The 27718-nt window shown below is 39.8% G+C and overlaps 1 protein-coding gene across 1 annotated transcript in view; it reads left to right on the top strand.

The window, feature by feature from the left end:
• The first annotated feature begins 815 nt into the window (after positions 1 to 815).
• The window catches only part of LOC131036596 (uncharacterized), a 50179-nt gene continuing 23276 nt past the window's right edge, over positions 816 to 27718 (top strand). Inside the window, exons 1-2 of the mRNA XM_057968502.2 lie at positions 816 to 1119; positions 5579 to 5674. Of these exons, the coding sequence (XP_057824485.2) occupies positions 5672 to 5674 (3 nt within the window). The 5' untranslated portion in view covers positions 816 to 1119; positions 5579 to 5671. The remainder of the gene's footprint in view (positions 1120 to 5578; positions 5675 to 27718) is intronic.

Here is a 27718-nt window from a genome sequence, read left to right as displayed (position 1 = left end):
GTATCATTATTTTTTTGTTTCGAAAGCCACCTCTTTGATGTGGTCTTCTCTTTACTATTTTTTTGCATTTACTTCCAAGAAACACTATAACATAATTTTTGGCCAATGTGCTAGAAGTTATGATTATTTTCTTCTTGTATTTTTTTAATTTGGAAGTTAATTTATCCTTATCTAGTTATCCATTTCAACTTTCAAGGGATGATGTGATCATATCTACTCTTCAATTTTTGATTGGGACCATAGTTTACTAGTCTTAGTAAGTTTTTTAGTTTGATTCATAAAATGTATAAATTGATTGAAATTGAACTGAATGAAATAAAGTTGAAGGCATGCATCTCTTTCACATAATTTGCCATACATAGTATAAATTCTCTTGCTTTTCAATAATTATTATTGCTTCATATTTACTTTTATCACAATTATTACTTATGATATATCTATTCTCTCAATAATATATTATTATCTAATCTTTTAATATATATGCGTATATCTAACTTACAAAATTATTGAAGTTAAATAGGCTTATTCATCTTCAAATGGGAGCCCATTTGGTCAAGGACCCTTGATTTGGTAGCGAAGTTGAAAGATTCTTAATGAGCCACAAGAAATTAAGTCTTGTTAAGTGTAAGACTCCAACATAAAAAGAGTGAAGAGGAAATAACAAAAATAAATTTATAGACAAACCTCCATAAAATAAGAATAATAAAAATAAACATTTGATAAAGGAAAAAAACGAGATTTAAATAATAATAATAAAAAAACTGATTCTCTATATTAGGTCCACCTATAAATGGCGCTCTCCATAGGTATCGGATGATAGATGCACACATTTTTATACATATAGAGGCCCCCAGACACATATAGAGAGCTATATATATATATCAGTTTGCCTATACCAAATTCTGCGTGGAATTCTAGTGAAACAAGTAAACAATTGCAGGCGGAAAATTTCTCTTGAAATCCTAAGTTCGTTTTCTCATCTCGTAAAAATTTCGGTCCGATCAAGAAAAAGTGTCGCAATCTCAACTCCAATTGTTTAGTTTTGTCACGTTGGCATTCGATCGAGTCGTGCTAGACAGTTGAATGTGATCGCCATGGCTGTTGATGGAACCGAATCGGGTATTTTCTCGTTTCAAACTATTTTTCAAAATTTAGTTTCTGCATTTTCACCTTGAATTGAAATTCCCTACAAAGATTGGAGGAAACGTAACTTTATACGTGTGTTAAAAAAACAACTTCTGCTTATTTCATCCAACTGTGATTACTATTTATAAGAATTCAAACGAAAATTGTGCGCGTGTTTTAATGAAAAGGATTGCTTTTATTTTTGTCTGCATATTTCGTCAAAACTTGATTACCCATCAAGAGATTTGAATAAAGCCTTCATTTTTACCAAATTCTTTTTAAAAACATTTTCTTCTTCCATTTTTCATCAATAACTAGGAGCCGTTTTGAAGATTTCTATCAAGGGCGCTTGTGTACATCTTGTTTGTTGAATGCTGGTAGTTCTCTGTATTTTTTGATTGGGAAATTGAGGACCAATTTTATGATTTGAAAAAAGGCGCCATTGTACAGGTGCATTTAAAAAAGGTGTTTTTATGGGAATATTTTAAGGGGATTGATATTTAGCCATTAAAAAAAATTCCTGAAATTTTAACACCATCTTCATGTGCACCCAATTTTTTTTTAATGATTTTGGTGATTTGTGGTAAAAGTGGGTGCTTGGTAGCTTTGGATTTCGGTGACGTTAAATGTCATTCGATCTATTTCTTTTGGCCGGCATGGCGGAAATTCAGTCCAAATTGATATTGAAATTGATTTTATTTAGAGTCTATTGCGGTACATGAGACAATCACATCAGTTTGCATGTATTTAATATATCTGTTATCTTTTCCTTTGACATGATTGCAATTGAAATTGATACGATATATAGAATCCCTAGTGGTCTATGGGACTGCTATATCAGTTTAGTTGTATAAGAGAACAAAAGTGTTTTTATAGCTAGATGTTCAATCTTGAGAGGCTAATTGTTGGCAGAAATCTCTCGTCTTTCTACTCTGTATAGAGTAAATCTTGTGATGTTAGAATATCTAGCTTGGACATCACAATAAAGAGTATCATGCTCGGACTTCTCTATAAAAAGCAAGCACAGAGTCAACTTTCATGTTATCAGATGTTTAGTTTGAATGCTAAACATTCCAAGATGAAGTGCCACTCTCTCCCTACTATCCTCTATAGTCTGTACACAGAATAAGCACGTCCATTCCTTCCACTCCTCCTAATTTGTTGTCCATCCAAACCTGTCTCTCATTTGAATTGGCATGCAATCTGAACTATTACTCATTTGAGCCATGGGCCTCTTTGCCATCTGTTTGACGTTCTAATGGGTAATGCTTGGTAGGCTTAGTTGTAAGGTTCTTCTTTAATGTTTTTGTCCCTGGTGCGATTTGGATCTTGGTTTTCTTTGTGAATATTATGCAAGTGTGTAGGAATGTTTATGTAAGAAAACAGTGGCTGTAATAAAATGAGATTTTATATGCAGTTGTATTCTGTATATATTTTATAAGCGTATTTATAATTTTAAGAGTTAGAATAATGATTGCGATTTAGTGTCTGTATATATTGTTTTCAATTTCTAGCAAAAGATTCGATTTTTATTTATTTATATCCCCTCTTAATCTGTTATTTCGTATCTAGCAATGGTTTTGTTTTCTAAACGTTTTACTATTGTTTTTGTTTAACTTGGGCTTTCCATGTTTGTTGAAAGTTGAAATTTTCGAACATATTCTTGTGAAATTTGGGCTAAGCTGTTTTCCTGAATTAACTGGCATTCTCTGCGATGTTGTTTTGTAGTCTCGCCACTTGCCACTTTTTAGATTTGTAGTTGCCAATTAATGGCTCAATATGTTAAAAATAAATGATTTCATGTTTCCTTTGACTATCATGTTTTCTTTTTGTTTTATTTCAGGGATATACGGCGAAATGTCTGCACACCCCAGCTCCATGTCCTTGTCCCCACTACTGTCTCCAGGACATGGGGACAGCAGGGACGTCTCTAGGAAAATCAAGGACAGATTTTCTATCTTTAAATCGAAAAAACATAAACAGTTTTTTCATTGAAACGTGAAAGTGAGCAGGGAGCCATAATCTGGTCCATGCCACTTATGAAATCCTAAACACATCCTATATGTAACCCACTCGCCCATTTACATTGCCTCTCAAAATTACCATCATTTTTTGCACTTGCAGCTGTGAACTTGAAGAGGAAGAAATGAAGAGGAAGCGAGTATGCATGGTTAATAACTAGTCACCCTTGAATATTCACATTGCTCACACAAATAAAAGTCATGGCTTGAAGGGATGGAATTTAAAGCTCACTCTGCTTGATGCCAAATATGATTATTTTCTAAAAAATATGTATTATTGCTCCCCCAAAACAATATGTTATAGGGATCATATATTGACATTCTTATTCTCATTGTATTCCAATTTGTAAACATGGCGGTAGGATTCTTCAGTGGTTTATTTATACAGACTAAAAGATTGGGTATATTATAAGTTTAATGCTTCTGTTTCTTTGGCTAAATCCAGGGGCCACCGTTGTTTTTTAAAGGGTTAAACGCTTTTGATCCAGAGCTATGAATCAGTGAGGTCACAAATGGGGGACTTGATCTTCAATTTGAATAATCATTAATAACACCCCAACGGAATTTGAACTTTGATGACAAGAACAACAGCACCACAACTTAACCATCACACTATGTCAATGCTGACAGAGACCATTATTGTTACTAAGTAAACATTATTTTGTTTCTTTAGCAATTTGTTAAAGTATACTATGTACTTCTGTATCCTGATATTTTAGATCTTTATGAACTGTAATATTTGAGAAATGCTTTAATTTTTAATTTTTTTATATATATACTGCTGTCTCCCACTATTCCCCAAAATCGGCCTCCGGTACTACTGACCCCACAATGCCTCCTGCTGTCTCCATCCTGTAAACTCTGTGGAACATAGTTTTATTTTCATGCATATAACGGGGGTTTTTAAATATGGAGTTTTTCAAAAGGCACTGGAAAATATTCAGAAATAAAAGCATAGACTAGAGGTACTTGAAAAGTCCTGCGTATTTCTTGAATATAACTTAGTTCCCTTATTCAATTCCCAAGGTCGAAAGGTTCGCTTCACTCTTGATTGAGGAATTTTGTTTTTTTCAAAATTATACCGGCTTACAACCTGATGTAAAATATTCAGGGTACTTGAAGCTGTATTCACTGTCACTTAGCAGAAACTCCCGATTATATACATTTTTTGTGCATCAATATATAATGAATCTTAGCCTTCCTTTCTATGAATTCCCCCAGTCTTGACATTGAAAGTCTTGGGAATCTTCCTTTTTTCATGAATTCTAATAGCCTTGATTTTCAATTCCTTGAGAAATGCATAGAGGTCTTCCATGAATTTCTCAAAGGATATTTTTTCTTCGAAATGAAGGATCGTCTCATTAAACTATTTTAATATCTTCTTAAGTTCTTAGTTTAAGTTTGTGGTTAATCTGTAATTGACTTGGAATAAATTATTTGATTAAGACAAACAGACTGATTTTCACTTTAGATTTTTGTAGCTAGATTTCTCGTCGTGGTGCTTCTGAGGCTGGTAACAATCTTTAAAATGGGCAGCTGCTTTGGCTTGTTAAATGGGCCTTGGTTGATTGGATTGCTAAGAGTGACTGAAATGGGGAAGAAAACGATGGGTGAGTTTAAACTTTAGACCTTACAGGTGCAATAACGTTATTTAATGTGGCGTCTTGATGAATTGAGGGAGAGCAAGGAGGGAGGCCTTGTCAAGGAGCAGAGAGGATCAACATGAGAGGTGTTTAATTCAGACATAAATGGCATGGATAATCATGGGGCAGACTCAAAATAATAGGAGTGTCGCCAAAATGTTTCCATTGTGAGCTCTTGCCATAGGTCCTTTTATTGTACCATTATGCTAAAGCCTAAAGGTGGTAATGAAACAGATCGAGCGGAAAATATAGATACATGAAAAAAATATGAGTCTTTTTCGGCTCTTGTGATTTCACCTAGACAGCATTCTCTCCTCTATTTGCAATAACTGTTTTGTTTTTGCAAGATAGAGTGACAGAGTTGGTTTTGAAGTCTATGGGCTGCTTTCTCTTTGGCATGCTTAATATTTTTGGGTATAGTATTGACAATGCATGCTTTTTGCCTCCCATTAGACAACATATTATATTTGAAGTTATTGTCTTTGCGTATTTGATAGTATAGAAGAGCTGTTGGCTTGAATATCTGCATATAATTTTCCATGGACAATACCACTACTATTGTAATGGAGATAGCTGAAAAAAATCTGTAAAATCTCACAATCACCAGAGATAATCAAATTCCTCATGCATTTTCCTACAAGCATATGTGTAGTGTTGGTGCTTAAAAGTAAAACTATCTTATTTGTTAAGAAATGAGATTCTGTAGTTTTTGTTCCTTTCAATTTTTGCCAGAATTGTGCACCATTGGAGTATCTCTTACTTATGAAGATTTTTCTAACTTGACTATAGGAAGCACAAATAGGAGAGACGATGAGGTTCTGATTACAGGAGCTGCTCGAACTGGGAACATGGCTGTAGACCCACTGGCACAAGTTAAGGCAGATGGTATTTAAATCTTTCAACTTTTTCAAAGTTATTTCTATCCTTACAATTTGTTAATGCATAAAGTTTGAATATTATTTTAACTGTATCATATTTGCAACTTATGATGATTGACCAGCTTGTATGAAGCTGATATTTTGTCCAGAATAATTGATGCAAGTTTCCTAATTACAGGCATGATCAACAGTTTGAAAACTATGTCTGATTCCAAACAAACATTAATTAGTCAAACTTTAAAGCTTTTCCATTGGCAATGAGTTTCAAATGGTGAGGAGTTAGCTCTTAACATTTTAGAATCAGAATTTTGGATGAGTTTTCTCTTCATAATTGCTAAGAAGGAAAGATTTTATGTTGTGGTTCACAAAAAGCCAAAAAGAAAAGTAGTGCTATTTTGGAGTGCACAATGCACGTGATCAAAGGATAGTTGCTTTTTGTGTTCTAATTTAAGTGGCTGTGGGACCATGGATGATTAAATGACTAAGAATTGCTAGTTCATAGAATCTTTAGAAAAACATCTACTTTTTGGCCATTTTCATCCTTGCCTGTTCCCTAAGAAATAATAATACGTTGAATTGAAATTATCAAGGCAAAATCTTCAATATAATATCTCCATGAGTGCCCCATGAAAGGCAAATTAGTTTTCATGAAGTTAAAGGTTGCAATCAGCATTACATGCTGTGTGCCATATAGTAAGCAACCTGGCAGCATCCCCCTCTGAGGTGGCAGTGCTGTGGGGGGATGTTCCCCCAAGTCTCCATGTCCCAGAAACCTCAATGTCCCCGGGATGTGGAGGGGGAGGCGGGCAGGGGGGTGTGGACGTGTCCACGTGAAACACTGGTTTTGCCATACTGGTGTACCCTATCCCCCCCCAAAATTTCCTGTACTAGTGTACTTGAACCTGGATCGGTAACTTAGTCTAGACACAAACATAGGCTCCAAAAGTTGTAGGGTCTTTGGTGCACAGACTGCTAATGTTTGTGTACTGTTGCGATAATGAATCTTAAAATCATAGGTGCTAGGAGACTGGTATTGCCGTATTGGTACCAGAGACAGGTACCATTACTAGTATATCATTTTTTGAAAAAAGTAGGAGATGCCGGTTCTTTAAAAATGTATATTGAAACTTTGAATATGTCAAGTTCAATTAGAGGAAAACTAAAACGATCAATTGTTTGTTATTTAATTTTTTTTAACAATCAATATCATGATATTGAACTTTTAAGTTTAAACACAGTAAAACACAAGGACAGATAAAATATATTAAATATGGTGTCAACATTGAAAATGCTTGACGCAATTTTGAAATGCTGATATGCATATGAAAAACAAAAATCAGAAATCTAAATTATCATATTATATCATTCAATGGATGAAGTTCCACTCTTCCATCACCTCTGCCGTCAATTTTCATGGTCTCAGCTATGATGTTCTCTAGATGCTCATCATTGTCAAGCTTAAGTTCCTTTGTGAGCAATCTAACTAGGGGTAAATCATTGAGGTCATCGGCATCAACCACTTCATCCTCCAAGGGTGTAGCTAGCTCATAGGGGGGATAATTTGGTCCCATTTTGTTGAAGGACTTTCCTTGTGCCTAGGCCGTACACAAGAGAGAATGTGAAGCGAGCTATGAATGTGGATTGGTTTCTTTGTGTTCGTCAACCACACAAGAGAGAATGTGAAGTGGGATATGAATGTGGATTGGGTTCTTTGCTTTCATCAACCACACATGAGTGAATGTGAAGCGATCTATGAATGTGGATTGGGTTCTTTGCTTTCTTCAACCCTAATTGGTTCCTCTTCAATGAATGGATGAATAAATGAATGAAACCATAAGTACACCAATTCCTTTCACAAGATGAAGAGCTGGCTGCTTGTGAAAACAATTGTACTGCAAATGATTGAAATTTAGGTCTTTCACTTCCATGTTTCCACGACCACTCTATTTCATTTTTCTTTGTTTGCATATCATATAAGAGGCTTCCAGAGAAGAAACCACTTTGCCCACATCAAAGCTTATTCTGCCATCTTGATAAATGAAGCATGCTCACCTCACCCAGAAATCTTTGTTACTGCAGCCCAAAACCCCTTTATTGCTTCAGAATCCTCATATGGACACCTCTTCTTGGTCACTTCTATATCATACGACTTAGGATTTAAGGCATGAGAAGAACAATGAAGGGGCGTGTTAATTTTGTTCTATCTTTAGTGTGCCTTTTCTTCTATCAAAGGATATAGAGAAGGATCTCCAACATCTCTTATTTTCTTAATTATTTCACACAGAATATATTTCTTCATAGATGTCAATTAAACATGCCTTCTCTGAATCTGTAAGTTTGATCACCTCACCTATGGGTTGAATAAAGGCAACATCAAATTTGACATCAGCCCAAAATGGTCAAGGACCTCAACTGCAGTATTTGATGTAGATTGTCTCCATGCTGTCGATGCATCAGTAACTACTGTGGAACACAAAGCTTCTTTGACTGCATAAAAATGGTTAAGTAATATAAAATAAGTAAACTGTGTATTAGTAGGTTTGAGGAGTTTCACCTTGCAAAATTTTGATAAATGGCTTGTTGGCAGTGATGATTACATTTGAACTCTTGTATTTTTCTGTCCTTTTTAATGAGATTTAGAATCCATTAAAACTTGTAAATATCTTTGAGTGCATTATTTAACAAATGCACACAACTTGGTGGTCAAAATATATGCCTGTACTTTTTTTGTACCATGAAGCCTGTTGCTTTACAAATAGGGGCAGCATCTGTAATAACTTGGACTGCATGTGATGTAATATCCCCTACTCTTAATTGCCTCAAATTAAACCTTGCAAACACAAATTCAGAAGACTAGGGTTAAGGGAATTACTTGTAATAGTTATCTTTCCAACAACTTCTTGACTTTTAAGCCCTGCAATCATCACATATAAAACACAAGTGTGTGTATACACACACACACACACAAATTAAGTTGTTAATGCTGTCAATTGGAACATGTAAACCTATATTCTGCTTAACTATAATCATATTAAACCTATTCTAAGTTTGGGATAGGACATGATAGGAGTGACTCAGCCAAACCTTACTAAGCCCAAGAGCGGAACATTGACCCTCTTGGCCTTGGTGGCAGATCTTAGGCGCCATCCAAGGTGGCCTACTTAGCAGGTTGCTCGTCTTACTGTCCCATCCATGCCTTATCTTCTGAGTTGCTACCAACCTATCATGGTAGGGTTGGTATGAGGAAAAGGTAGAAGAATTCTCAGCTTAACCAGGCTAAGCCCAAGAGCGGAGCATTGATCCTCTTGGCCTTGATGTCAGCACTTAGGCATCCAGCAAGGTGGCCTACTTAGTTTGCAGCCTTAACCCTCTCCCCACATCCCTCATCTTCTCCTCCATGATGAGTTTGAGCATGAAATATCTAGGTACTAACATTGCATCAGAATGATTACCAGTTTCTATTCACATATGAAATGATATGCATAACATGTGAAAAGTGAGATAATGCATGAAAGTCACATCTATTGGCAGTTATTTTCATTACAGTTCTATCAATGACTAATGTTGATAAAATAGGGATACTATTAAAATTTTGAAGTTATAACAGTGATTGTATCACTGTAACCTTATTATTTACATGTATTCTTCCCTTATGGCAACAGAAAATGGCTGTGATTTATTATATCATTACATTGTGTGAATAGGAAATATGATATATTTCAGAATCATAAAACATGGAGAGCAGATTATACCATACCAGTCCCCGAGTATGGCTTCGATGCCCTTGCTTGATTGCTGACTGCCGTGTTAGTCTCCAGCCAGTCCGTTTCTTTTTCTATGCCCAGATTCCTTTTTTTGTTTAAGCGATTCATTTGTCTTTCTTTTCTTATTCCCGTTTCTACCTCCACATGAGAAGTGTTGGCCTCATATTTAAAATGGCCAAGAGTCCCTGCTGCCCTTGGGGAGGGATGTGACTTTATTGAAAGTCAGGACCTCCTCTTAATATTGTTTTCTTTACAATATCGTGACTCTTAGACAATTCAATCATTCTTTCATTAATTAACATTTGATTAATATTTATTTATTAATTATCATTTGGTCACTATTTATTTATTAATTATCATTTGGTCAATATTTATTTATTAGTTAATATAGGAATCTCATAAAAATACTTGCTTATTATTTAAATGTATAAAAATACTTGCTTATTATTTAAATTTTTGATTAATAATCAATAAATACAATCAATACAATACTTCTTTAATAAATGGTGAGGAGATCAAAATAAGGATCATTGGTCATTAAAACATTTCATACATAAATATGAGTGTTTACAAAATGGATTATGGTTGGAACATGACATGTGATGCCCCTAACCTCTGTAGTGGTGTTACACAGTTTTGAGGAACTTTGCATTTTTATTTCTTGCACTTAACAATTTGTTGCCTTCAAATTGCTGCAGGTTACCATGATATTAAAAAATAGACTAGTTTTAGTATCTGTCCACCCATTTTTACAATGCTACATCTCTCTGTAGACCACATTCTTTTCATTGGTGCAGCTTGTTGCTTTAGTTGAACTTTTTCTTTATGAGTAAGAGTATTGTGAAGTTTTCCATACCCTAGCAGTTTATAACCTGCTGGTCCATTATTGATAGGTTGGACCATCTCTTCATAGAAAGGCGAGCGAGCAATTTTAAATGGTTTTCCTTTCCATAAAAGAAGTGTATGATTCCTACATAAGTTGCATCTTGAGCTAGCACATCATATAATTTTCCAATGTGTGTTCTCTTGCTAGTGGACCCTACATCTTTTGTTGTCACAGGTCTAGAAGACACATCCATCTCTGATTCTCTATGTTGATTTTGAGTTGATCCTTTTGTTGAAGCATGAGAGCTCAGATGAGTCAGTTTCCCATCAACCCTTTCTTGATCCCTAATAGCTTCAAGTTCATATTGTTCTACTTCATTCAAACAAGGGTTGATAGCTTTCCCTGATATGTGAAGAAAATGAGCCCTCACCCTTGAATACGTACTATATATTGTGTGATGCCCCCTTCTAGTTGACATCTATCAGCTGAGTAGATTAGCCTATCATTGACCCTCGTAGGCTGATGAGGTTGGTTAGAGGGTCCTCCGGAGTTTGATTCGTCATCTTCAGAGCAAGCACTCCAGGACTGGTTTTTGTTTGAGGTCTCCAGGACTTCGTTTGAGATACTTTCTATTTTTAGCAGTCCTGCTATTTATAGCCAGTGGGTTGGGCAGGGGCAGAGTATGGTTTGGCAGTCTCCAGTTTTGACGACAGGCAATTCTGATGAATACTTATAGAGATATTAATATTTAATTAAATATTAAATGGGCGAACTTTAATGTTTTAATGTTTTAAAAGTCACTTTAAGTTATAACTTAAGTGAGGGTCTATTTCTCATCAGATGGGGCCAGTTTTTATATTAAATGGAAAGTGATTTATTTTTGACACTTCAATAGTCAAAAATAAATAATAAAAGTTAAAACATCATTAAATGCCAAATCGCACCTTTCTTGGGAATCGCACCAAACCCTAAGTGGAGAAGATTAAAGAAGATTTTAGGTCTTCTTTTCATTATGCAGAGTTTTGATATTTTGGATTTGAGCTTGTTTGCCGCATATTGGTGAACCTTAAATGCAAAAAGTAAATACACAAAACATAATTGAAAGATATTAAAGAACTAGTTTCTGTATTAATTCAACAATCCATGTACATCAAGTGCTTATAACATTACACCCCGATACGACTATCATGATGATACTTCGAAGGAAAGGTATGTAATATATAATACCCGAAGGGGTGCGACCAACCGTTGCGCCCAACTGCCCTTCGGGATGACTAACTAACTAACGAAACTCATAATTACCGACGACAACATAACATAATGATTATTCCCGGCAACATCATCCCCCCCAAGAAAAGAAATCGTCTCCGGACGACTTAATACAGAAACAGAGAGGATGTGCATACACTAAACATAATCAAGGTAGAGAAGAAGAAGGGGGCGGAGGGGGCATCCCTGAAGCAACAGGTGGCAGGGCTGATGATGATGCTGGTGTTAGCCATGCGCGCAGGTCATACACCTGCTGTGTCCGCACCTGGAGGTCCCGCTCAGCAACCTTTCTGTGCTCAATGGCAGACTTAACCATCTAAGCAGCTTCCAGGAGTTTTCCTTCCTTGGCATCCACCGTCTCTCGCACCTGTACCGGACTAGTGGTCAGGGTCGCCTGTGCTGCCCTTGCGTCCTCTAACTCTGTAGCTAACCGTTCCTTCTCGGCAGCAAACTGAGCCCTCTCGGCTTCCCACGTCGTCTCCCGGCGGTCCAAGTCTCTCTGCACAATGTCAACCTGGGTGGCCAACTCCTCGCGAGCTCTCTCCGCGGCCGCCCTCGCAGTGAGATGTCCTGTAGACATGGACTCCGTCTGGCGAAGAGTGTGATACACTTCCCTGAAGGTTTGCTCAATCTGCCTCTCGAGAGACTCCACTCTACTCTCCACTAGTGGCGTGCTCACTGCCCATGCGGCCAACATCTCTGCCGTCTCAGTTTCTGGCCATCCACCTCTCTCAAAACAGGCAGCAAATGCCTGCGGACAACCCTCGCGCATAAACCTGAGCAGCCACTCCAACTCCTTAACGGTACTGTTCAGGCCCTCTGACTAAAGGGAAGCCATCACCTCCCGCCCTCGGCGGACTTCCTCCTGCAAATAAGTCTGTACTAGTTCTTGGAAGTAAGTCTCCCCACGACCCACCATCTCTTGGAGGTACGCCTCCACGTCTACCCTACCTGGCTGCCTGCTCTCCGGGTGGCTCTCTACCCTGCCCCGCTGGCTATCCACGGGACTTCAGCTATCTGCTCCAGTGCCAACTCCCTGCCCTGTACCTCCGTCGATTGTGTCACATCCTTGGGAGAACCGTCGCTATCTAAGTCCATCACTACTGCGTCTAAGTCCTCCTGAGGGTCACCACGCACGGGGTATCCCGTGAGGGAGAAATGGTAGTAACCGACCTAGGCGACATGGGTGTCATCTCGAACTCTCTGCTCAACCAACTGTCCTCCTCGAGGGGGTGTAGTATCCCCCCGCCTATTGCTCCTGTTACTGCCTGATCATGCCCCTGCACTTTTCCTGTGGGCTTGGATTCACCTACTTCTTCGGATGGAACTATCTCTGTCCTCCCTTCCTCTGTCCCGGGTGGCAGCCCCATTACTACCGGCGGCCTCAGCTCCCCGAAGGTCGGAATGGACGCAATGCCACCCAGACTCAATTGCACTGAGGTGGTCAGCATGGGTGTGGTGAACAAGACTTTGGGTGAGGGTGTGGATGCTGGTACCGCCTCGACCAAGCTTGCCCCACTATCTCCATCGGAATCACTCGAGGCCTCCGAAGTCTCTCCCCGCCCATTGTCAAAGTCCTTGGACTCGGACGCATCCTGCCTTCGCCTTTTCTGCCTTGTCGTAGGTGCCAGTCCTACATCCAAATGTTGCCAATAAAAAATGGGTGGCTCCCCTGGTGCCAAACTACCTGCCGGTTTGATGTCTATTTCGGCTTCCAGCAGCTGGGAACGCATGGCCTCCAGTAACAACCCAATGGCATAGTGCAGCATATAGAAGGTGCAGTGGTGTAGAGTCATGAACTCACACATCCCGTCGGCAAGTACTGTAGCCCAGTCGTATTGCACCCCATTCATAAGTCCATTCATCCAAACAATCTGCGGTAGGGCGATGTCCGATGCGCGGCTGGACCTGGTAAGCTTGCTCTTCACGACATCCATGATTCAGCGCCATGGTCCTTCAGCTACAAATGATTTTTTCATGCCCCTGTTCTTTGTGGTGCTGGTCACAGAAGCCAGTTCAGCCGGTGTAAGGTTGTGTTGTGACGTATTCACACATCGTCCCATTGCAAATGGGGACCCTACTTTTTGCTTTCTGGGGTTTGTTTTTCTAGGGTCTTTAGGGTTTTGTCTGTTAGCCTTTGCTTTTTGAGTGTTGCTAGGGGGATCACTAGGATGGCAGGCTCTGCTTGAGCCAAGGTTGAGTCTTTGGGGCCCCAGAATTAGGGTTTCTTTGAGAGTCCTCTTTAGGGCTTGGTTTTGCTCTTGTTGCTAATTGTGTCTTGCTTGGTGAGTAAGTGTCATTCTTGAAGGTTCGAGCTAGGTCAAGTTGGTGAGTGATGAAGTTTAGAATGTCATCCTGGTCTTCAAATGCCCTGAAATTTGGCTAAGTTTGGAATGTCGTGATCCTGAAATTTGGCTGTCTGGAATGTCCTGATTCTGAAATTTGACTGTCTGGAAAACTAAAGAATCCTCCAAAAACTCGATTTTGCAATATAACTCCTGGAGGTCCGAAACCACTCTCAAACATCCTGACAGTATATATGGAATATAACTTAAAGTATAAGCTTTCTTATACTTAAATGTTATATTCCATAAAATGATCCCGACAGAGAGACCAAAATGTCAAATTTTTGCTCCTTACCCTTCCAAAGGGTCCAAAGCGAATTTCGCTCCTAACCCTTCCAGAGGGTCCAAAGCGAAATTCTTGAAAACCTCATTTTCTCCCTTGTCTAGACCAACGTTCTAGTTTTGAGGTGATGGGATGTGAAAATGTGAAGGATTTTGGCCAAGATTAGGAATTTCGCTCCTGACCCTTCCAAAGGGTCTAGAGCGAAATTCTTGAAAACACTCATTTTTCCTTTAGCAAGAGTCAGGACCAAGGTGGAGATGCATGAGGAAGGATCTATGTTTGCCTCCCAAAGAGGATGAGAGTTGGAAAAGTCAAGGATCAAACCCAAAACATGATTTTCGCTCTTGACCCTTCCAAAGGGTCCAAAGCGAAAATCTTTGTAGCTCTCATTTCCTTCCTAATTTTGGCTAAGTGTTGGTCTCTAGGGCATGTTGGAAGATGAATTGGTACGTTCTTGCCTTGAGATGGAGTTGGATGATTTTGAAAATCAAGATTTTAACCTAAAAGAGAATTTTGCTCCTGACCCTTCCAAAGGGTCCATAGTGAAATTCACTATAAACCTCTTTTGCTACTTTGTTTGGGATCCAATCCTTGTTCCTGTTGACGTGTATTTTGTACACAATCATACACAGAATAAAATACCATTAGGCATCTTATCCTCTCTTGAGAAAATAGTCTCTAACTGCTGAAGATCTGCAAAAAAGGATCAGTTAGGTGGACTCCAAGGTTCTTTTAGTGGGGTCTCCACGTGTGGACAAGCTTTTTAGTGGTATGATGTGATTTGCTGTTTCCTTCAAGGCTTCTTACGGATTCAATAGTTCGAAGGTTTTACTAATCTAAAAGGAACTTTCAAAAAAAAGGAAAAAGGACAGGGTTTGAGAGGTCTAATCTAGTCTAACCCTATGAACGACTTAGCATGAATGAGATTTGGCAAGACTCAACCAATTTCAATTTTGCCATAAGATAACAACTCAACTGAAATTAGTGCGATCTTCTAAGGTAATAATGGTGTTCAATGCATCAAAGGTCAAGGACACTACTACGAAGGTACATATCCTAGATGCGAAAATGCTTGAAGGTTAAGGACTCAAAATGTTTTCCAGTCGACCACGCAAGGCGTTCCTACAATCAGCAAGAAGCTAGTGGTTTGGATTGCGAATCCTACCAAATATCAAATCTCACACTTAGTCTTTCAAACAAACTACTTTGATTGAGCGTGATTCAAGTACATCCAACAACCATGAAGATAACTCAAGAAACTTGCAACAAAACACCATAACTTCAATATTTTATTGATTTCCAAGTCATCATATACAACAATTGCTTGAACTTCTCTCTTCAAGACTCAATCTTGCTACAACATAAAAATTGCTTACAACTCTATTCTCTATTTCTCTATTGACTATTCTGATACAAATGAAATGAAAAATGGGGGTATAAATAGCATCCCCAGTTACAATGAAAGGTCCAGATTGAAAGTAAATCGATGGACAAGATCATGACACCTAAACCCTAATTAGGGTTTGTTACAAATGACCTCCTTTTTACTGAACAATATTAAATACATAGCCAAATATTAAATTTGGCACAAAAATCTAGGAGGTATCAGCCAATGAGAATTAAGATGTCATGTCATCTGTAACAACCTTTCATCTAGAATCTTATTCCCCTTCCAATTTTCTTTTTTAGCATATGCAATGAATTTTGTCACAATTCCTTCGATTTCTGTGCTTGGAATCTCGGGAAGATTCTTGATACTCTCTTCTAAGTGGATAACCTGATCAAATGCATCTAGAAGAGCTGTGTCCCAGGTAGGTTCAAGTTCCTTAGTTCTATCAATTAGGAGCATGGTGGCATACATCTGATCATACTGCTCATCTGTAACATCTGCGTCCTTGCGAAAGATGATCTTGATTCTATCTTCAAATTCTTGTAAATCCACATCTGTCTCGACCTCGATCCTTCTGCCAAGAATGGTACGAAGTACCTCAAATACTCTGTCCTGGATCGGATTGATCACTTCCTCAACTTGACCACATCTAACACTGATGTCCTCAAAGAGAACACTCTTTATATGGAGTAAGGTTGACCACTGAAACAAACTGTGAGAATCGCCTTCCAAGATCTTCTCTTGTGCTAAAATTCTTCTGGATGTATGTCTTATAACTTTCAAGACAGGAATGACAACGTCCTTGGTGTGGGCAAATGCAGCTACTGTTGCCATCAGTCTGTGGATTATCTCAAGGACTTGGATAGCCTGGTGGGTGATCTTCGACATCCTTGTAATAAACTCAATGGCCACCGTGTGAGATCTATCCATCCAATTACATGTACGCTGGACCATATTCCTGAATCTTTCCGCTTCATTGATTGATTGAAGGGGCAATGCCTGCAATGGTGATCTAACTGGATCCTGACGTCCCAAAGGTTCATTGATGTGACTGAAATATGTTCTCCATGCACCGACCTCTTTCTCAAGCTTTCTATTCTTTTCTACTTCTTCTCTGAACTTATCCTTCAATGCCTCAAATGTGTCGGTGGCATCATCTAAAGTCTGCTCTGCTGTGGATGGTCCTAACTCAATAGTCTGTATATGATAGTCCTCCGCTAGGATCTCACCCTCATATTTGTCTGCTGCCGGTGTAGCTACCTGCAGTTTTCTAGATCCAGTCTCATCTCGAATCATCTTGGACATCTTTGTAGCCTTCTTCTTCTCTGTTGTCATATGTGAACGTCCAACAAGGCTCTCTAGATCGATTGCACTGTCTTCGTCCTCAATTACGATCACCTTAGTCAATCTTTCCTTCAACCAATCTGGGATATTTGATCTTGTCTCTTGAACTCGAATTTCTTTGTGTACTACTTCTTCTTGTCTGGGAGGAGATGTTACTTCATCATCTTCTTCTAAATCATAGTCTTGGAGAGATCCATCGGATGAAACATGCTGTGCCTGTTCTTCCTCCTGCCTGTCATTCTGTACCATCGATTCCATGGATTCTTCCACTCGAACTGTTTTATCTTCTGGCCTGGAAGAAATACCTGGTGTCTGATCTTTGTTGGCACCTTGCTTTTTCTTGGAAGGTTCTTTCTTTTCTGATCTTTCCTTTCTCTTTGAACCTCTCGAATGGAGATTGCCCTCACTGGCACATCGAAGGTTACCTTCACCTGAATTCCTAGGATTAGGATTGCCTTCACTAACACTGGCTCCACCTTCGGCTGGTTTCTCCTCCAAAGTAAAAGACATGGCTATGCCTTGTTCTCTCAACTTCTGGTGCTGAACATCTACCCATCTGCGAGTACAAGACAAGACTGGTGCCATCAATTCATCTAAATCCACGGCCTCGGGCTCATTCCAATTCAAACTTATTGTTTTGCTTTCTCTATCATATGAAGATTGGATGTGCCTGCCGTTGTCCTGAGCTTGGTCGGCTACTCTGTAAATCTTACATTTCCTGATGAAATCCAGAGGCAATCTAGAATGTATCTTACGTTTCACTTCGAGATCATCTAGGAGATTCATCATAAAATCTTCAATCTGGTACTCATGTCTAAATCTTCTACCGACTGTCTCCTCTAAATGTCCATGAGGATCAAAACTATTCCTCCAAGCAAAAGATGAAAAAGGATACAAGGCTAACTCCCTCTCTGCATCATCCATGGCTGAGACACTGGGACATACCTCAACCGAATTACCCAAAATAATAGGTACCTGAACTCCATTCTGATGTCTGTGTCTGAATGCCTTCACATATGCTGCCAACTGCCTTGTTACTTCAAGTAACACAATCCTGTCTGTCGGGTATCTTGGCAACATGTATGGAGGTAAAGGACATCCATACACTCTAATGTAAGTGAACTTAGGAAACTGAATGAACCAAGCACCGTACCTCTTGATTAACTCCTGGGCATCCTGAGATAATCTGTTGTGAATCCCTCCTTGCAACGTCCTGGTGATATTCATCGTGAAAGTATCATTGATTAACTTGTAGTTCTTCCCTGGTGGATGATGCAAGTAGGTATAGGATTCACAAACTCTGACCTCACCGGGTCCTCTTCCAATCACTCCTCTGTGAGGTAGTCCTGCGTACTCAACGCTCCTGATTAAGGCATAGATGACATATGAACTCATGTGGAAGGACTTAGTGGCCCTGAGTCTTCTCAACTGTACGTCTAAGCAATGGCTAATTATCCTAGCCCAATGTATTGTACCCTTCCCTTGAACAATCACCTGGATGAAATAAAACATCCATTTCTCAAAATAGAAGGCATGAGGTGCTCCTGTGACTCTGTTGAGCATGGTGATCAAATCTCTATACTCCTCTTGGAAATCAATCCTGTGCGGTGTGTTCGGTACTTTGCTCAGACGGGGACGACTCTTGAGTAGCCAGTTCTTGTTGATTATGCTTAGACAAGCATCTGGATCATCATCGTACACTGATCTGGCTCCTTCAATGCTCTTGTATATCATGTCCCTGTGCTCTGGAAGATGGAAGGCTTCACTGATGGCCTCCTCTGAAAGGTACGCCAAAATATTTCCCTCATTGGACACAATGGTCCTGGACTGTGGATTGTAATGACGGGCACACTCGATCATCAACTCGTGACACTGAATGGCTGGAGGAAAACCGGCCGCCTTAATGATGCCACTTTCTATTATTCTCCGGGCGACAGGTGATGGCTTGCCGATGTAAGGGACCTCTCGGAACTTCTTCGTGTTAAAGTTCCCCAAGTTTGTATCTCCAATGTTGCTCCACTTGGACACGATCTTGGTCTCCACTTCTTCGGTCTTCTGATCTTCTTTCATGAGGGCCGAGCGACTGGTGGATGCTCCCGCCTTTGGGGTCGCCATACCTACACAACATTTCACTATAAGAAATAGATTTTGCAATAAATAACGTAAATAAGAGAGATAGATTTTAGGAAACCTCATGATAAGTCCCTAGAGTTATCATTTCCTAAAATACAACGATTGAGCTAAGAGATTTAAAGAATCAAAATTTCAAAATTTGAAATATGACGATGAATGAATAAAACAATAATAACTAAATCGCCATACCTCGATAGAGAGCTAACTCTAGAATGCAAAAACAAAATTTGCCTAGTCAAAATTTGAGGTATAAGATAATCTTCAATATGGTTCCCTCAAAATATACTTCGCCACCTCTGGATAGAATGTGATCTTCACTTATCGCCTTGGACGTGGTCTCAAATGGATCTTCAAATTCGCACAAATAAATCTCCAAGTCTTTAGCAAATTCGCCTTAGGCGTGATCTTCAAATTCGCACCACCTTTGGTTTGGAATCGCACCACCTTTGATAGCTAAGCGCGCCACCCTTGGATGAATGAAACTCGCACCACCTTGGATAATATTCGCACTCCACACAAGATGATACTAGCGCCACCTTTGGTTTGAAATCGCACCACCTTTGAACACACTTCGCACTATATTCGCCTCTTCTTGATTCGCATGAAGGAAGGTGAAAATGATTATGTAAAAATGAACGTTTCACTCCCCTTATAAATAGCGCTCATACCCTTTCACCTCTTAGGCCGACTTTGACAAATAAAACCATTTTTTAAATGATTTGCAATAAAATAACAAGGCCGACTTGCCTAATTGGGCGCTTCAAACCGATTTTTATATTAATTAAATAATTAATTATTAATGCCTTGCGTTTTTTTAAATGAGAATTTCGATTTTTAATAAAGGCAAAATATAATCAATAAAAGATAACGCCATATTAAATGCTAAATAAAAATGGATTTTCAATTTTTTAATCGATTTAGCATTTAAGGAAATTTAAATTTGTTTGTTTGGCGCCAAAATTGGAAAACAAAGGGACGTACCTCATCGCTCTGGTCCCTTGGAGAGGGACAGGAGCGATTCACTACCTTTGGCATGATTCTTGCATTTCTTACGTCCAACTCCTTCATCTCCACGTTAAAAATCGATCACCTTGATGGTCCTTCGAATTTGATCGCCTTGTGTGCGCATATGGGTGTCCTTTAAGTGCATATCGCCCTGGTCCTTGTCCAAAGGACTGGAGCGATCTTCTTGTTTTCATGTCCATCTCGCATTCACCTTGCGTCCTTTGACCTTCGAAATATCATTGCTTGTGTCCTTTGCGCTTATTTCCACTTGCTTTTGCAAGGTACTTTCGATGTTATAAGGATCATCGCCCTTGTCCCTTGAAGAGGGACAGGAGCGATCCACATGTTTTCCTTGGCCTTGTCAACTTTGTACTTCGATCTTCATGGTAATGTCCTTCAAACGTCGTCCTTCACCTTACCTAACCTTGCTTCGCTTTGATCTTTGAAGGGACGGGAGTGTTTTAATAGCATCGCCTTGGTCCTTGTCCAAAGGACAGGAGCGATCTTGATTTTTTCACGTTCAACATGCATTTTGACCTTCGATCCTTCATTGTGATGTTTTCCAAACGCCTTCCTTTGTCTTGCTTAACCTCGCCTTGTTTCGATTTTGGAGGAATATGAGCGCTTTTGATAGGATCGCCCTGGTCCTTGTCCAAAGGACAGGAGCGATGTGGGGCCTTTACACCATTTGGCGATGTTTGGACGTTCAACTCTCTTGTTTATCACCTTGTTGTCATACCATGGACCCTCCAGAACATTGCAATGTTTTGTCCTTACGTAAATTTTGCATAAAATGGGCAATGCATCTAACATCGCCCTGGTCCCTTCCTGAGGGACAGGAGCGAAGTTCATCATTATATGCTTGTTCTTGTTTGTACCAACTTGCAATCAACTTCATTGCGTGAAATGACGTCCTTTCGACCTTCTTGGTTGCTCGAAACTTTGTTCGCCTTTTGAAATCTACGCCATTATGTAGATATCGCTCTGGTCCCTTACCAAAGGACAGGAGCGATCTAGGTCTTTAGAGTACAAATCCTTCCATGTGATGACCTTTGTAACGTTTGCGCCTGGTGGAAATGCCTTGAAATGTCCTCGCCACCTTTTGTCCTGGCTTGGATCGGTCTTGAACCTTGGAGGGACGACCTTGAACTTGAGAGGGACGTATCTTCACCCTTGTATCGCCCTGGTCCCTTGGAGAGGGACAGGAGCGATTTTTCCCCTGTGGCTTTCATCTTACTTTGCCATGCTCTAAGTTTATATTCAACGGACTCGTCCTTCTTCCCTCCATTCGTTCATGCCTTGACATCATTTGTAACTTTGCAAGAAGAGCAATTATATCAAAAATCGCTCTGGTCCCTTCCTGAGGGACAGGAGCGAACTAGGCATTTAGCACTGTTATGGACGTCCAAAAATCTTCAATTTATATTCAATGCGTTCATCCCATGTTCTCCTTCGTTTTTGAACGTAAACTTGTCTTGACCCTTGTCTGGTTTTTGCAAAATGGAGGGAATCGCTCTGGTCCCTGGGAGAGGGACGAGAGCTACTAGGTACCTCGCCCTGGTCCCTTGGAGAGGGACAGGAGCGATTTAGTCAATATAGGTCATTTTCTCCATTTTTTGCATCTCAAATTATATTCATTTGGCAAAGTATCTTCCTTCGGACGTCCTCCAGTTGCTGAGCTATCAAAATCTTGCATGGGCATGGCGAAATTTGAATTGTAGCTCCGGTCCTTCACTGAGGGACAGGAGCGATTTTCCTTCTGGAGACCTTTCTGTGCTCATGAAAATCTTCAATTTATATTCAATGAAAAGATCTCGTCGTTCTTCATCACTTCAAACGTAAAATTTGTCTGGGCTCTGCAAGGACAATGAGATATTTGAAATTGAGCTCCCGTCCTTCACTGAGGGACAGGAGCGATTTTGCTCCTACAGGCCAAAATAACAAGATTTTTCACATTTTAACACTTCACGAGGCGAAAACAAATCAATTCCAATGCCCAGGATCAAACTTCAAAAAAGTCAAAATTTGGTCAAAATATTCAATCAGACAAAAATTCACATTGACGGTCATCCTTTAGACAAGTTTAAGCTCTGCATGAACATTCCAATTGAAAATTAGACCATTTTGGCGAATTCATTGCATTCAAAAATTTGCTTCTAGGAAAGAAGCTCAAAAAGCTCTCAAAAGCGACTGGATTTTGGCTTGAAAAGGCAAAATTTAAAACCCTAAGGCTTGGCCCTAAATCCAGACAACTAACTAACTAACAAAACCCTAAAAACGAAAGCGAAAACGAACAAAAACAAGCAAAAAGAGGGGGTCCCCATTTGCGATGGGGCGATGTGTGAAATGGTCACAACATCTGGCGACACCACTGAGAAATGTTGCAAAACATTTGGGAATCAATCTTTCTAAAAGAAGACCCAGAAAACCTCCCTCAACAAAACCAGGAGTTAAGAAACACTTACAAGAAGAGACCATCATATTGAGACAAAGTATCAAGTCCACAGTTACCCATGTGTGTGCAAATGCGTTAATTCCCCTCAACAAGACAATCATGATCTTCAGGTTCCCCTGTGATAAGCTACATGGTTCGTCTAAACTCCAAAAGCATCCTGGATAGAGCCTCGCTGCCAGTCAGACGTCCATAGTCCCGACGAGGTTATCGCCGCAAGCTCACGAACATTGCTCCATTGCCAGTCAGGCGTCTATAGCCCCGATGGAGTTACTCGCATATTCCCTTTAGCCAATTTGATATTTCCTTTTAGCTCATTTCTTTTCTTTTGATTTTTTCTCATCTTTTCAACTTTTCTTTTGATACTGCTTTTCAGTTCTGTCAATTCTTTGGCTTGTGAGTAACGAAACTCACTAGGGTTTGAGGATTGCGGTGGCGCTGAAGCTAGACTTTAGATTTTTCACTGATCACAGCTTCGCCTGTAAACCATAATGACTCGGAGATTATAAGTGTGTGAAATATAATAACTGGAGGACAATAATACGTGAGTTCAATAAGCTAATCTACTTCAATGCGAATATGTCCTGACTCAAAGCTTCATTAAAAGAAACTCCCTCAGTAATTCCAAAAGACCTCATGATTTTCCAAATGCATCCAACAATCCAGCAGGAAGTCAGAGCGTTATATAACAAAATCACCCAATGTCAAATGGATACCCCTCAGGACAAAAACAACTAACCTAAAAAAACAAAAGCACCTAAACTAAGAGAAACAAAAAAAGGCAAACCAACGCGAGAAAAACAAACAAACGGAAAACGACGAAAGCAAACTAAACTAGCTATGTACAAGGGAAGGCCTCGGCATTTTAGGATTGGAAATAGTGTTTGAGATATCTCCCATTGACAGGCAACGGAATGTCCTCTCCAGTTAAAGTCTGCAACCTAAATGCATTTTCTCCCAATATCTCTGAAATTTGATAAGGACCTTTCCAAAGCTTATCAAACTTATCATGTTCTCCTCTTTTCTCATGAGCTTTGTCCCAATACAGGACGAGATCCGAAATTCGGAACGCCTTGACTCTTGCTTGTCGATCAAACCATCTCTTCACCACTCCTTGGTGTTTAGCAAAGTTATCTAGTGCTTGATCTCTTTTCTCTTCTAGGTTCATCAACTGTGTCAACCTGGCCTGCACTGCATCAGTGTCTTCTATGTACTCCTGAATGAATCTCAAGGTTGGAATCCTGAGTTGCATGGGGAAGACTGGGTCCTGACCATAGACTAGAAAATAAGGCGAAATGCCTAGTGCGTTCTTTGTTCTGATTCTGTCTGCCCATAAAGCAAATCTCAACTGGGTATGCCATTCTCTTGGACTTCTCTCTAATAATTTCTTGATTACGCTGAGCAAATTTTTGTTTGTAGATTCTGCTAATCCATTACCCTGAGGATAATAATTTGATGAAAACTTGAGGGTTATCCCGTACTCAAAAGCCCAATTTGAGAATCTCAATGATGTGAATGCCGATCCATTATCGCAAACCAACGCATAGGGACATCCAAACCTTGTGATTATGTTCTCTTCTAGAAACTTGATTACAACTTCAGTAGAACAAACCTTAAGTGCCTGTGCCTCTGACCATCTGGTACAATAATCTGTAGCTGTAATGATGTACTTGTGTTGCGCTGAGGATGCGGGGTTGATAACACCAATAAAGTCCATTCCCCATTTCGCAAATGGTCTGGCTTCAATCACGGGATTCAGCGGCATGGCAGGATTTCTCTCTCTTATAGCTGCGACTTGACATGTGTGGCAAGTCTTAATGTGATTGAACGTATCTTTAAAAAGCGTAGGCCAGTAATATCCTGCTCTTAGGATCTGGTGAGCTGTGGCGAGGTTGGCTCCATGTCCGGTTCCAAACTTAGAATGGAAATGTTCAATTATCTGCTTTGCTTCGTCTTTGCCAACACACCTCAGGTATACTCCTTCATAATTTTTCCGGTATAGAACAGATCCTTGAAGCACGTAATGTTGACACTTTAACCTTAATGCTCTCTTTTGTGTAGGTGTCATCTGAGCAGGACATCTGTGATTAAGCAAATATGTCACAATGTCTTTGTACCATTCATCAGGTGTGACATCTTCTAATTCATAAATTTGTTGGACTAATCCTGGCCCATCTATCGCTAATGTCTGTGCCAAAGCTTGTCCTCGGACAAGTTTCATGGGTTGTATCTCAATATCAAATTCTTGGATGATGGCGACCCACTTTCCTCTTCTCTCTCCTAATTCATTTTGCATGAGAAGAGTCTTGACTGCCGCATCAGGTACTATTGCATAAATCTTGGCTCTCAGGAGGTAATGTCTGAATTTTTTAACTGCCTTTACTAATGCGTATGCTTGCTTTTCAACATTTGGATACCTCAATTCTGCATCTTTCAGCGGGGTGCTCATGAAAGCAATGGGATTTTCATCCCTCTCTTCACTTCTTTGGGTGAGAATGGCGGCACAAGTGTATTCGGAGGCGAAGGAATATAAATAAAATGGTTTGAGATAATCAGGACTAATCAAGACTGGCGCCTCCATAATTGCGGTCTTTATTTCTTCAAACGCTCTTCTGGCTTGTGGAGTCCACTCGACCTTTGCATCTTTCTTTAACATTTCATTCAATGGCCTGACAATCTCGGCAAATCCGGTAATGAATTTTCGGACGAAGTTGATTTTGCCAAAAAATGATTTGAGCTCTTTCTTACTTGCTGGCAAATTGATAGTAGATATGGCCTTCACCCTTTCAGGATCAATAGATATTCCTTTCTCTGAAATTACATGTCCTAAAAGCTTTCCTTCTGTGACTCCAAATATGCATTTCTTCGGATTAAGGGAGACACCGTATCTTCTACATCTTTGGAAAACTCTTCTCAAATCGTCCACATGATCTTCTCTCTGTCTAGAGAAAACTGTGATATCATCCATATATATAATAATGCTTTTACCAATTAAATCTCTGAAAGCGATATCCATAGCTCTCTGGAATGTAGCTCCGGCGTTTATGAGTCCAAAAGGCATTCTCTTATAGGCAAATGTTCCCCATTTGGTGGTGAAAGCAGTCTTTATTCGATCTTCAGGTTCGACTAGGACTTGATTGTATCCTGAATATCCGTCTAGGAAGGACATCATTTGTGATCCATTGACGATCTGCAGTACTTCATCTAATGATGGAAGCGGATAGTTATCTTTCTCTGATGCTCTGTTGAGATTTCTAAAATCAACACACAATCTGATCTCTCCATTTTTCTTTCTAACAGGTACCAGGTTGGCGACCCACGTCGAATGTCTTACTGGGAAGATGATTTTAGCAGTGAGTAACTTCTTCACTTCTTGGTATATCAGCGGTTCTAACAAAGGATTGACGGGTCTTTGTCTTTGCCTGAATGGCTTGCTTCCTGGTTTCAACGGGATTGTGTGAGTGATAATCGCAGTGTCGTAGGTCTTGAGATCTTCATAGCTCCATGCAATGACATCTGGGAAGTCCCTCATGTTCTTTAGGATTCCATCCTTTTCAAGTGCTGTGCAAGACTTTCCAATGAAAACATTTTTAACTTGTGTCTCGTCACCTAGATTGATCGCGTCGCACATATTGCCTTCTACACTGTGATTCTTCTTTTCTTTCAACTTGTCAGGATCAAAAATCCTTTCTAATTCGACCATTCCTTTCGGAATAGTGTTTGTTTTTAGGTTCAGGACTCCTTCGGCATCGAACTCGGCTTCACCCACTTCGTCTTCATCTATGATCTGCGTTAAGAAGATGTCTGTGCTGGTTAGGAAGTCTAGAATGTGCTTGTCGTCTTCGAAAACCTGGAAATTGGTGATGTTATCTGGGACTGAAGGAACTGATATCAACTCGATGGTAAACTTCTTTAATCCTTCCATTGCTAATGGAATCAATGAGCTCGCGGCCTGTGCAAGTGAATTGGCCACTTGATTCTGATGTCTATAAATTGAATTGATATTGAAAGCATCGAAACTTTCAATTAGATCCCAGACTCGATTTCTATACTTAGTTAGCCTTTTGTCATGGCAGACATATTGCTTCCTGATTTGTCTTATTGCGATTTCTGAGTCTCCGTATACTTGCAGTATCTTTGCCCCTTTTTGGATGGCTAACAGTAATCCATGAACCAAAGATTCATACTCTGCTACGTTGTTGGTGCAAGGGAACTGCAATCTGTGAGCGGCAAGGTATGTTTCTCCCTTAGGACTAATTAATTCATATCCAGCTCCGGATCCTTGTTTGGACTTAGATCCGTCGAACCTTAGGGTCCATATTTGATTTTCTTGATTGTCTGTTTCTGGACTTTCATGATTTTCATTTGATGTATTGGACGAGACTTCGTCTTCCACAGAACTTTCGGTGTCTGTAAAGCTTTCATTCTCTGAATCCTGAATTTCTTCTATAGTTGGTGTCTGTGGGACCCTTTTGTATACTTGTTCCAGTGCGGTCTGGCATAAAGCACAAGATAATTCTGAGTGGACGGCATTGTGGATTCTACACCAATTCGGAAGAAGCAGATCTCGGACGGATGCTATATTGCCAAGTTGTACACTTTGCTGAATGTTTCTTTGTACAAACCTTCGGAAGTTTTCAAACATCCCTTCGTCCTCTTGGTCGGATCCTTGATCACTTTCAATGACGATCTCGGTTGACTCCATGACCTCTTGTTGGGTATTTTTATCTTGTATATCTTGTATCATTAGGATCTCCTCTACTTTGGGTTTATATGTTCCTAGGTCGGACTCTAAAAATAGAACTTCATTGTCCTCTCCATATTCAGTTATCATCAATCTCAACCTTGGGGTGCTATCAATTTTAATCTGGTTCGGGACTCCTCTCCATGGTAGCCACATGTGTGCGAAATCGGTCGATACATATCCATTCAATTTTCGGGACCAATCTCGACTCAGGAGCATTCCATATGAATCTGGAATATCCACTACTGATATATCTATAAAATTCTGGACTCTTGGGTCTGCGGCCAATTGCATGTGAATGTTGTTCAATTCTCCCATGACTGGAACTTCTGTCTTGTCAAGCTGGGTGACTTTTCTCTTGGTAGGTGCGGGAGTTATTCCCAGTCTTTGACAAACGGCTAAGGGCATGACATTGCTTGAGGCTCCGGAATCATAAAGGCAATTGTGTAATAATTTTCCAAATATTCTGACTGATAGTAGGAACGGGGCCGGTTCG

Source organism: Cryptomeria japonica, chromosome 11 (genome assembly GCF_030272615.1).
Source record: "Cryptomeria japonica chromosome 11, Sugi_1.0, whole genome shotgun sequence".
Lineage (NCBI taxonomy): Eukaryota > Viridiplantae > Streptophyta > Pinopsida > Cupressales > Cupressaceae > Cryptomeria > Cryptomeria japonica.
This window is presented reverse-complemented; position numbering and strand designations above follow the sequence as displayed.